The sequence below is a fragment of the Gymnogyps californianus genome, chromosome 10 (assembly GCF_018139145.2).
Source record: "Gymnogyps californianus isolate 813 chromosome 10, ASM1813914v2, whole genome shotgun sequence".
NCBI lineage: Eukaryota > Metazoa > Chordata > Aves > Accipitriformes > Cathartidae > Gymnogyps > Gymnogyps californianus.
The window spans coordinates 2,949,138-2,961,943 of record NC_059480.1 but is presented as its reverse complement, the minus strand read 5'-3'; the positions used below and the strand labels follow the sequence as shown (position 1 = coordinate 2,961,943).

The window sequence follows — 12,806 nt, the reverse complement described above, 5'->3', positions numbered from 1 at the left end:
ACAAATATGACATTTTTCCAGTAACATCTGTAGCACTACAATGTGTCATGGCAGGACAGCCATGAGCATGTCAAAGCAACGTTCAGGACGTTAGAATAAGGCTTGTAAGGTGATGATCTCAGAATGATCTCAGACAAAAAATCCTGGAAAGTCCCCATTATCCTAAACAGATGATGCACTACAGCCTCTGAACTAACTAGAACTTTGTCTTCTCTTTTCCTATTTTGTTGTGTTTTGTTTGTCCGTCTCCAGCTCTAATTCAGATAAAGCTGATGGAGTTGTGGAGGCTACCTGTCTTCTGCTGCTCTGCTGCTCATCCATCGTCTCAGTTGCCATAGAGACAAGATCTGGAAGCCATGGATGGGCACGGGAGAGAAGCTGCCCGCAGGCTTTCCGCCAGTGGGCTCCTTTCTCAGCAGGTACTGAGAGAGTCAGGCTCAGTCTCTGAAGGTGAGGAGGAGTCAGAAGGTGCTAACGTGGTGACCCACGAGAGGGACTCACACACACATTACATTGCCATTCAAAGAAATTCCAGGTACTACCAGTCCATGAGGCTGCCGAGAAGAGAGAAAAGAAAGACTTCAAGAGAGGCAATGCACATGGGGCATGCTACAGGTGAGTACTGACCCAAACGGCATTATGCTTCCTTTTCCAGTGAGATTAGGAACTATAGGTGTCGATGAGGTTAGAAAAGGGACAGAGAAGGTAGAAAGCAGCTCAGCGGTCAGCACATTACAGAACACCCCTGCCCTATGGCACAGCTGGCAGAGGGGTGCCATCCTTCTTTGCTCAGCTTGGAAATGCAAAATGGTTGGATGTTTAAACATGCTTCATGGCGGAGAATCTAAACAAATGTGGGACTCTGCTCTGCCACCCCTCTGCTCTCTAAAAGAAAAATAATTTTAACAGGGAAAGACACAAAGCTGTCAACGAAGCAGGAACTTCTTTAGCATACAGAAAGTACATATTCAAAAGTAGTGAGATCTGTGCAAGTAACTGTACGGCAAGCTAAGCGGCGTATAGAGGAAACAGTCAGCAAAAACAGAGCAGTTGCTGCCACCTTGCATTGAAGACAGCTGTAAGAAACACCTAAGCTCCCTTTGAACTAGGAGGCTGAAATAACAGGAACACCATCCAGAACACACATGCGCTCAGCCATGGCTTCAGCAGAAATGGAACGAGTTGGCTTTCTCTGAGTATGAACAGTACAGAGCATGACTGCAAGGCCAGGCTTTCACTGAGCTGGCACCTTGTCTGAGCAGCTGTCTGTGAAAGAAACGAGAAAAATATGAGAAGCTGAAGAGAGAGCCAGGAAAGGAGCTATCGCAACACACTCAGAAGCACTGGAAACAGGGCTGCAAGAAAAAAATGGAAGTGGTTTTAATCTAAATGCTAAATGAGAGAGACCTGGAACTGTGAATGCAGAAAATGCCCTTTGCTTCATCTCCCAGGTGTTCAGAGAAACTGAATTTTATAACTCCTTGTAAATAAAAGGAATTGCAGCAAAGATACCTGTCCTATCTTCAGATTATAATCTAACAGAAACAATGCACTGGACTCTGAACTTTGGCTAGCTGCATGAGTCAAAATGATACAACACTACTCCTGATGTTTGAGTGCTATGCAAGCCACTGAAAGCTATTGCTTTGTTATGCAGCAGTAAAGCACAGCACTTCAGCCCCTGAAAGCAGACCAAGTTCTCCAAGAAAACAAAGAACAGACATCCTCCACCCCAAAATAAAGGAGGTCTGGGAAATGTCCCCAAGAAAATAGGTGTCTCCTGCCTGCCTCACCAAGGGAGCCACACTATTTCAGCAGTATAAAGGCCCATTCAACCCTGTGGCATGGACAGAAGGAAAGTTCCCTCCCTTCTCCAAGTTTCCAAGCAGACAGCAGCAGAGCAAAGAGCTCCTGTTTAATATTCTGCTACTGTTGCAATGAGGTTTGTGAATAAACTGAGCATCGCCTATGCCAGAGCAGAGCTGCTCTCCACCCTGCCAGTGCAGCAGCAGGACCAGAGCAGAGCCGTCCTCTCACTGCCTTCCCAGAGCGCTGCTGCAGAGCAAGCACAGAAGAGACTCGCCCTCTCTCCTGCTCCCCGAGCATCACAGCATCCAGACCGCTGCTGAGGAGGCCCTCTCCTCTGTTACCTGCTGGTGCCACTGCAGCAGGACCAACACAGAAAGACGCACCTTCTTCATACATCTGCAGCGTCATGGCATCAGGACAACGGCACAGGAGGACATCCCTCCTGTCTAGCCAGTGTCATTGAGGAAGGACAAGCTAAAAGAAGGGCTTCTCTCTTAGCAGCTCATTAGAGCATCCACAGAAGCTGACCTGCGCTTCTCTCCCACACCCCCCTCTCTCTGTTACCACTGCTGAAACAGGATCTGTTCCAAACAGGGCTTTTTCTTCCACACCTGCAATTGTTCAGCAAGACACACTGGGAACGCTTCTTTTCTCCAGTCTGTACAGCAAGACCTGGACTAGGAGCAATAGCTCTTTCTCCAGTATGACTGTAGCAAGTCCAGCACAGAGCTACAGCTTTTAAATTCAGCTAGGATTGATGTAAGCAGCTCTTCTACCCTCTCCCTCTACTCCACTGATTCCATCCCCTCTCCCTGAAACTGGACAGCGGGTGCTTCTACACCAGCCTCATTTGTAGCAGGAACTTCTTCTGACAGCATTTGCTGACGTGCATGGAAGCAAGGGATGGGTGAGCTCTTTTATCTTGACTTCAAACCCATTTCAACAGCAGCTATCCAAGAGTCTGACTCAAGCTCAAATGTTAACCTGTTCTCATTTTGCTTAGGCAATGACTGGGGGCGAGGAGAGGGGAAGGAAAGAAGAAAGGAAGAGAGGGAAAGATACAGGGGAAAATACAGAGTAGGATACAAAACAGCAAAATAAAGACTCAAGAAATGAGAACACAAAAAATAATTTAAAAGAATGTAAATCCAGCAGAGAGAAAGGCTTTTATATAGGCACCCTTTGCACTAGCCTAGCTTTGGCTTTTAGCCTAGGAGCTGTAAAATATAATAGATGCTTTCCTTTAACTGGAAAAAGAGTTTGTTTTTTTAAGCAATCTCCTCTGACAGAAGGATGAAGTGTTTAAACTATTCAAAAGGCAAAGAGAATAACTCAAACTGGCGTTTCATAAGCCCTTGGCACTGTTTTAGGGAGTTTTGAAAGTCTGGATTTCACCCTTTCCCTCTGAAAATCCGTAGCATTGATTAAAAGGGTGCATCAGAAACCGGCTTCAGAGCATTGACCTGCCTGTGCTGTCACCAGTTTGAAATGCAAACAGAATTATGACTTAGACCAAAATATTTCTAATAGAAAACAACAAGGCCATTTATCAACAACCCTCAAACAACAGGAGGTTTCATTTGAAAAGTGAGATGCATCCTCTCCTGACAAGTACTGCAGTAGTAAGCCATGGACTTAATACAACTTTGGCTCCCTGTGAAAGGATCAGAGGTTCATCTGAGGGAAATTGGAGAAGCAATTAAAAGTAAAGCTCCTGTCTCACCCAAATCTAGCCCTGATTTATCCATTAAACTGAACATCTACTGTGTGCCTGAAAGCAGAGCGGTAATGAAGCCCTGACTTGGGAAACAAAATATTGGCATGCACAGGCACACACAGCCAAACCTTTTCTGCTTAAAGAATTGCACTGAAAATCGCTAATATTGGGACCCAGTTTTCAGTGGTGAGAGTGCAACTTGCATACATAAGAACTGCTATCATATATCTACCTTCACCTTTTCTCAATTGCATTTGCAGCTGTGACAAAGGCTGTACAATCTTGCAGTATGCAAGCTGATGACACTTCAATCTTGTTTGAAAATCCAAGCTAAAATGTAGCTGTCTTTGTGTCTGTGGTCTTCCTGTTGCCTTTGGTGTAAGCAAACCATTACCTACAGTAAAAGTAAAGATGACCCTTAAGAAAACAACTGTTTTAACACCCTCTTGGCTTTCTCTTATATCACAGGTTCACTCAAAAACAACGAGCCCATCAAAGAGCCTCTGAATGTTTTGTCTCATAAGGGATCACCATCTCCAGTAAACTCTGATAAGACAACGTTAGACGAACTATGGATCCAAAGGTAAGGAAGTGCACACGCAGGGTATTCAGCATGCCTCCACTGAAGAATATAGTCAGAGTAGTGTCAGAGCAAGAATGCTTGTTTCGGGAAGGACAGCTGGACTAAGCTATAGCTCTGATCCATGCCTTCTCACCTTGACTTATAGTGCTGTTTTCAGTCTTAATGATATATATCATATAGTACCAGCGTCGTCATATAAAGGGTCTTTTCAGTATGAGTTTGGAGAAGACAGTGAAGGAAAAAGGGGGAACAAGAAGACAGTGGGGAAGATGGAAAAAAGGGGAATGTGATGTAGGATCACGCAGTGGTGTAAGCAAAGTGGGCAGACGGCCTTAAGCAGCTTGTTTGGAGAATAAGGAGAGCCTGTGGGCATTTCCTTACGGAACATCTCAACATAAGAGTGATCCTATTCTTGGCCTTCCCAGAGGGCTCTCCTGAAGCCTGTTATACAACCCCACATGGAAAACAGGATCTATAGCTGAAGAATTAGCTACAAAGATGCTTTCTAAAGTATTCTGACTTTCTGTTTGCTGTTTACTTTGAAGAACTGATAAGCAACAGAGGCTTTCAGTGAGGTAGCCTTTTTTGGCTTAAATCCCTCAGCGACCTAGGTCCAGGAAAAGGCCCTGATCCCACAACCCATAAATTTACACACATCCCATAAATTTACCCTCAGCCCTGCACTCTTGCAACTGCAGCCAGGCAGAGAGAGGAGCAGCTACCTAGCCTTACGTTTTCTCATATATGAGTGAGGTATTCTCCCAAACTCCCTCGCCACCTCCTCATCTCTTCTGTGTATAACTATGAGATGGTCCCTGCTTGTACTGTAAAAGATCAAGCTGAAAGTGCTAAAACACTTGGTCTCTAAAGGTGCATGCATTATACTGCACTGCGTGGTCCTAATTACTGAGCCTAGCTGTGTCGGTGTAATGCATAGTGCCTTGCCAGGCACCCTTCCTTATGGAGAGGACTCCAGTAAAAAAATTTCAGCCAAACTGTCAAGTTGGATTTAAATAAATTAATTGCCCTGGCTAAAACTGATTGCCCTTTGGCATTAAACTGAGCATATGAAACTAGACAGTTACAGTCTGCTGCGACGTCAAACCCATCTGTCTTCCTCTCCTTGCGGCATAATCATCACTGTCAGTCTCTGACATCCTGACACCGCCACTTAGGCAGCTCTGAAACACGTAAATTCTGATTCTCCCTGGAGCTGGAAACAATGAGCCAGTGCTGGGAGTCAGTTTTATCAAAGATGTGCTGTGCACAGAGCTTGACAGGTCAGTACAGATTCTAAGTCATGTGTCTGCTAAAAGCAGGCAACGCTGCTGAGTGGCATCGTCTCTTGAAACTGAGCAGAGAATGAGACCAGAGTTCCAGCTCAAACTGAGCCCATGTACTCCTCTTCCCTTCTCCAAAAGATCAGCTGTAATTTATGAGAGAACCACTAGAAATCTGCATTGTGAAAAGCCTGCAGGAGCGTAAGGATATTGCCATTATTTGCAGTAATCACTATTCTCCCCCTTCTATTGGGAAAACAGGCCATTGTGCAGATACGACATCTAAAATATTATCACTGGTCTCAAGAAATGCATTTAATCTCTCCCCAAAAGAATAAAACTGGTACCTGTCAGCTAAGAGTTCTTCTGAAAGCAGAAGCTAGCAATTCTGCAGAAAGGACAGTATAGGCACCTCTGACCAGCACTGGGAAGGTCCATGGGGTTCTCAGGAGTGAATCACCACTGTCCTGAGGGCAAGTGGGGCATCAGTGCTGCCTCTCTTCACATTCAGCAGCGTCCTACAGCAACTATATAAATGCTAGGGCTGGGCAGGCACAATCCCTTCTCCTTGCATGAAGATAACCAGCAGGTCTGACACAAATGGGTTCTTCACAGGTAGGGATGTCACTTCACATGTAGCCATGCTACATAAATTAGGACAGGAAGTAAACACAGCTGGAGAACGTAGTAAACGGCTCAGGAAAAGGAATGATTAACTGCATTGTACTCAGACAGGATACGGACTTTAACACTCTGATTAAGGAAAAGCACCGTAGGCTCCTTCAAACCCACCGGTGACTTGAATCTATGTGTCATTCAAAGCTCTGAGAATAGTAGAGTAGTTCATTGATCTCAGAACATTGATGTCTGAAAACACGATGACCTCAAACTTTATTGCTGGTATTCCAAAATCTGCCATACGCCCTCCATCAGATACTTCTTAAGAGCATTTTTATGCCTAACTATTCTCAAATGATTTTTTTCCCATGACCTTTCTCCTGTGCGATCCCCAGCTCCCCCTAAGCACTCTAGAGTTCTCCACAACATCCCGTGGCTCCCTCCTAGTCTTCCGCATTGTACACAGATCCAAGCCCCTCACATGACGAGCCACTTCCCGACCACTCAGCTGACTTGCCCTGAACATTTCAGTGCTGAGCTTCTAGCACAACTTCTGTTTTTCAGAGTAACCAGAGCCAAAGACCTGGAAGGAACTGAACTCAACAAAAGCTGGGCTTTCCCACTGTGATCAGTCCTTCCAGCTTAAAAGTGGCAGCAGTTGTGCAGACTGAGATCATAGAAAGTCATCACAGAAAAACATCCACCCAGGGTGTCCATCCACAACTGTCAGCCTCAGCTGAAAGCAGCTCCCACAGAGACCAGCAAATTAGTCATTTCAAACCCTAGAAAGAAGATTCACTAATCAGCGTCTACCCTATATTACCAGCTAATAGGATGTTGACTTCTCTTAATTTCTAATACAATACAGATGTTTTAGCAGCATGACTGTATTATTTACCTACGATTTCCCACTGAGTCAGATTCCAAAAATGATATGTCTTTATTATGGGCCACTAGATACAGTGAAAGAGAAACTCAGTGTGAAATTTCATGTTGCAAAGCTCACTGCGAGGTCATTGAGTCTACCAGTGCAGAGCAAACTATTTCTTTAGGCTGGTTATGAAACCTCCAGTTCAGAGAAACGAGGATCATCTAAAAATCATTTGATTACGTTTGATGTGAGCTCAAAGAATAGAAGTACTACAACAGTGAATACAAATCGTCACCTTCAGCAGCAAGAGGGAATCTAACTTGTTTGAATTCATGCAAACACGTGTATTAGAAAGAAACAGTACGCATGTAAAAGAGCATAGCACTCTGCAGGATGCTTGTGTGAATTTGGGTTAGCATCCCTTAGCACAGCACTATTTGTCCTGGGCAGCAGAGGGCACTGCTTTTATAGTCTGATTTAACCAGAAAAGCAGAGAAAGCCTCTAGAGAGGCTGGGACCTGTATTGCAAAAGGTCCTATACCATACTCAAGCAGTTTCTTTCTACTTATGAAATAAAGTTCTTATAGTCACCTCTTTTCTATGCTGCCAATGGTGCTTCAATTTGCAAGTGGTGAAGTCAGGAACAGCTGGTGTAAACACATGTTGACCAAACCTTTATATTTTGTCACACTACAACAATTTTTTGATCTTTTAGAGACAGATAGATAAATAATTTTTTCCCTATCCCTCTTTCTGTACAATCTGAATCTTAAAAAGTCTAAGAGTAACAGTATTTGCAGGGAGAAGAATTTTAAAAACTAATAAATTTTCAGTAAAAATAGCCACTGTAGGTACTAAACTGTTATTACTGTCAAAATCTCATATTTCACAGGATCATACAGAATAGTAAGCAATAACATACACAATTCTAATTAAGTATCCTTCCAGCATGCAGCCAATGGAGATCCCAGTCCCAGTCTGCCCACCTATTCCACCCAGTCTCTGCCTGTCAGGTTTTTCAGCCCATTCATGGTTTCATTACCCAGCAAGGTCTAGGCTTTACCCTCCAGCTCTCCCAATCTGATCTGCTTCATCTGGACATACCCTGTCCCTCAGGTCCTCAACCAACCTCTTTGTTTCACTCCTTTTCTATCGGCTTCAACTTGTAATTCCCCACACAGTTTCTTCAGCCTACTGTTTCCCAGACACATCATTCCTCTCTCTTCCCTCCTGCGGCTCATATCTCAGCGTCCTGCCGTTCCCCAGGCTCTTCACCCTTTGGCTCCTCATACAATTTTAGTCTCCCACCCCTCCTCCTAGCTCCAGTGCTACATTTTACAGCCTTTTCCAACTCACCATTTCCTGAAGCACCCAGCTGTGGGCGAGTTCCTCTCTTCATAGCAGTCTCCTGGTCCAGAAGTAGACCCCTCCCTCTCCATGCTTGAGTCTTGCTCTCTCTGTTTTTCAGTCAAGTAGTTTTCTCATCCTGCTGCCTGGACCCAGCACAAGGATCACTGAGGATACCACAGAAGTAGCCCTTAATCACAGTGCCTAGAACTGGACCAGGCAGTTTTTACAGCTGCAATATCAGAAATGTTTCTCTCAGCCCTGAGCAGGGCACACGTTCTCTCAATGGGCAGCAGCTCAGGGATTTCAGATACTAAAATCTAAGTCTAAAGTTTGTGTGTATTGCAGAGAGTGGAAAAGGGCCTATAATTTCTATGGATTTTCCTAAGCGTGGCAAAGACGAAGCCCTGGCAACCCCCAAATTTCAACTCACATTTCAACAGAAACCAAAGCTTCTCAAGGGATAGAATAACAGGTTTTCTGTTTTCCTTTAATACGGATCTAATAATATTTTCCTAAGCCTAAGAAATTGTTTATTGTTTTTAATATATAAAAAATAACCTGTCTATGGCAGATGGTCAGTAAGTAAAAATGTAACCCTGATGATTATAAGCATCAAAACGTTCGAAGCACCTAAAGGTAAGGATCTCATAATAGGAAGTTCTGAACATTTTTACTTATCAGTAAGGCTGCCAGCCCCAACACATATAATTAAGGTATTTTGATGAAAGCTTAATGAGGTTCAGGAGAACAGATGTGCTCTTGGTCTTTAGGATCCAAAAATATTAGGGATGAGGAGTTCCACTTATCTCCCACTAAAAAGTCAAAAACCAGGAATAAAAATTGCACAGACACACCCATTGTCAAAAACACTGCTAAAAACCACACGTGAACAGAGAGAACCTGAATGAACCTGAAGTATGAAAATATCCTTGACTAGGTATAACATTATTCAAATCTATTACTAACTTCACACTTCTCCACAAATTTGGTTAGCTCAGATTAAAACAGTGCTTCTTACCTCATCTTGTGGCCTTTCTTGGTGTGAAACTCCCACTGACTAGAAGGGTTTGGGGAATTTTTCATGAATAAGATCTGCTGGACTGCCTCTTCTCTTTTTAGTTTCTGGAAGAGGAGGTCTAATTTCTACAAAATTGCTATAAGAGAACATTAAAAAAATGCATTTCAATGTCGTTTGAAAACAACCTCTTTGCAGTTTTATTCTGAGGATTGCTTTTGAGTTTAGATGCACATAAGAAGTCTTAATTCAAATGATTAATCATTTTTCAAAATTCCTAGCGCCTGAAAGTACAAGCCAAGATTGGAAATTCATCCCCCAAACATAACTTAAATGACATAATTGTAATAAACTAATTATAAACTTACACCAATTATCACATTTTTAATGCAACCATGGACCAGGTCAGCCAACGTTTAAAATCTTTTCCAACAGCAGTACAGTGAAGCTGGGAACAGTCTGCAACCACATGAACCCCTTCTTTGCAGAATGTATGCAAGCTCAAACCTGCTCTCCTTTGCCCACAGGGAGCTGAACCATGGTCATGCTCCATGTCACCAGAGCATGGCCATCGATAGATGGCCATAAGGATCATTTCCAGTATCTGTGTACTTGGGGATCCTAAGAATTCCTGAGACAAAACTGGGCTTTGGTCTGTCAGGGCGTTGCATGACTTCTGTCACCAGCAAGAGCCCAGGGCTCGCAGCACCGCTTGTGTGGTGCTGGGGTAGGATTTTTAACTAGTTGCTTTAATGTATGTTGTTCTAGTAGTCAGACTCTTTCTTTCCCGCTACAACTAGACAGGGAATTTTAGGATAAAATACAGGGATTTTGGTCAGAAAACTGATTTGCCATCATGAGATTTTACTGATTTTGATGACATGGGGAAAAGCTTTTTAGGCTCCAGATCAAATTCGTTGTTGATACAGTGAGAGAGAAAAGAAAACCTCCTCCAAACTCCTACCCGGATGGTTAAGATCAGGTGGAGCAGGAACGTCTGCCTGAGCCTGCAGTTCCACAGCAGTGTAAAATAATCCAAGGTGGCACTGACATGGTCCTGCCATCCATCTGCATGTCTGCCACCTCTGCTATGCTGGCACCTGCATTGAGCTCACCCTGTAGTGAGACAATCCAGATACACACAAAGCTAGTTCTACCAAAAAAAATGAATCATTTTCCACCAGTTTAGCTGCCCAAACCTGCTCACCAAGAATGAGATGAGTGTGAGTGCTGGCATAAAAGTGGAGGTAGAAATCTGCCTCAGGGAGTCGAGTGAAAAGTGGAATTGAGCAGCTAGGTCAGCTTAAACTGCACACAAAGTCCTAACAATCGTGGAAGTAGGGAGGAAGAAAGAGGCAGCTATGCCGGAGCTATTCTACTTAGCAGAAATAGTCCAGTGTTGACAGACCTAAAGTGGTATCTGGTGAATAAGGCATTCACCAGGTTCAAGCACCTTTCCCAGTGACCAGAGAAAGTGGAGCAGGTCCGGGAACAGAGACTGATCCGCCCTGGAACAGGCAGTAACATGTGGGATGTGAGGGAATGACACAGCCGTGACTCCGACCTGGATCCCCCACACCCAGCATTAACATCCCATCACATCAGACCGCTGTGAGAGAATCGCTTGTGTGCCTGCCTTCATTTTTCATTACAAACTTTGAAAGCTTTCTGTTTTGTCCCGAAACAGAAAAGCAAGATTTAGAAAATCCCGACAATTTTTGTAGGACAAAAATATCTCTTCTCACTGAATATCATTTTTTACTCTGGTCCCAGAGCACTGGGAACACTCTGTCACCTCACTTGGGAGAAAAAGTATTTCTCGGGGACTTGTTCTGTTTACGGATGTTCTCTGTATGTCAACATGAATTATAAGAATAAGCCTGGAAAGGAAGAAAGAGCAACATTTTTGCAAGATCAAACTACAATTAAAAAAGAAAAAAGTTCTAAAGGAAGGAAAAGTAGACTATTAGTCATTGCTACACAGTGGAACAAATCTCTGAGACACAAAAATACAAGCTGTGGCCTCCCATGGCCACAGGGGGCATTTCACTTTCAGCTGGTGTTCTCACCTCTTCATAGCTTCCAACATTTTTATTATCATTATTACTTTTAGTGATATTTTTGGGTTTTCCTCTCGGACCAAAAGTGAAATTATTTTGGAAAATTTAAAGGAAAAAGGAAGACAGGCAGGATCAAATTACCAGACAGTTATGGGATCCTGAAAAGATGCTTTCTATTTTTGAATGTTTTTCATACCATGACCCAGACACTTTTTCTAAAAAGAAATTTCAATTTGTAACAGATTTAACCCTTGGGAGTGAAGCAATGTGAGGGGTTAGAATCTGTTAAACTCTTAAAACATACTTCTGAAAGATTTTCTTTTTTTTTAGTAGATACACCCAAAAGTTATATTTAGATATACCTTCATTCTAGCAGTGTCACTAAGAGCTTAGGCACCGACTTCCCTTTGCATACTAGGGAGAACTCCCCACTGCTCTTGGTCCTTCCCTTTAGAAAATAGTAAACAGCATCCCTGCTTTTCCAGAATTCAAGATAAGGAAGAGGCTCAGTATAGTTAATGTCCTCCCTCCCCTTTTCTAAGAAAGAAGCTTTTTAGCATCCCACCCACTTACTAAAACCCTTGACAATATTCTTGCCCTGGCAGCAAGCCACTAAAATGTCAGTCATTAGGCAGAGCTTCAGATAGTCTCTGCCACTTTATCCCTTCTACAAGCTTTTGGCTGCCCCCTCACTCACCTGTCTCCCCAAACCCCCTAGCCCCAGTGTTTAACGGCTGATAACCCACTTTCATCCCATATTGACCATCTACCCCGTGACAATATCCTCCCGTACAGCCCCAGCTGTCAGGCTGTCCTCCTCCTCCCCTCGAAGTGCAAAACAGGCTCCAGCTCTCACCTTCACCCTGATTTTTCCTATCGGTTGTCTGGTCCTTCCGACCTCCCAGTCTGGGACTGGACCTGGACTGGACTGACAGTCTTCTCTGAGTCCTCAATGACATTTCCAGCTGTTTTCCTCTCCCATTCTGCCTCTTAATGACTTAAGGACCAAGCTCTCCAGTGTGCCAGATCAAGATCTAGTTCATATAAGCTGAAGGAGTTTTTCTGAATGTATAGTCATGTGCTGATTGGAAGCTATCCTGATACATCATTTACCAAATACAATATAAAAATGATAAAAAGGAAACCATTTTACACATACAGACCAACACACGGATTTTATGTTGTTGCATAAATTACGTTATCACGTACAGAAAAAAACACGGTTATTTATGCAACAGGGAGAAAGCGAATGCGAGGAATAGCTGAGCGTTTTCTGACTGTTAACTCCTCAATTGCAATGTGGTGCAGATGACGTTTTTTGCTGAGGGTTACTAACGTGTAGGGAAGAGCTGCACCCAACCTGTCCGCAAGCGCTTGAACCGATCCGAGGGTGTAACCGTACTCTGGAGCTCAAGAGGATTTATCCCTGAGGCGGAAAAACAATTACCTGAACGAAGACAGATATAGATCATTGAGTACTGAGATACTTACTGCCTAAACGAG

At 43.5% G+C, this 12,806-nt stretch overlaps 1 protein-coding gene across 1 annotated transcript in view; it reads left to right on the top strand.

Annotated features, from left to right (window-relative positions):
- Window positions 1–356: 356 nt before the first annotated feature.
- NGEF (neuronal guanine nucleotide exchange factor) overlaps window positions 357–12,806 on the top strand; it is a 41,324-nt gene continuing 28,874 nt past the window's right edge. Inside the window, exons 1-2 of the mRNA XM_050902900.1 lie at window positions 357–615; window positions 3,995–4,109. Coding sequence (XP_050758857.1) covers window positions 357–615; window positions 3,995–4,109 — 374 coding nt within the window. The remainder of the gene's footprint in view (window positions 616–3,994; window positions 4,110–12,806) is intronic.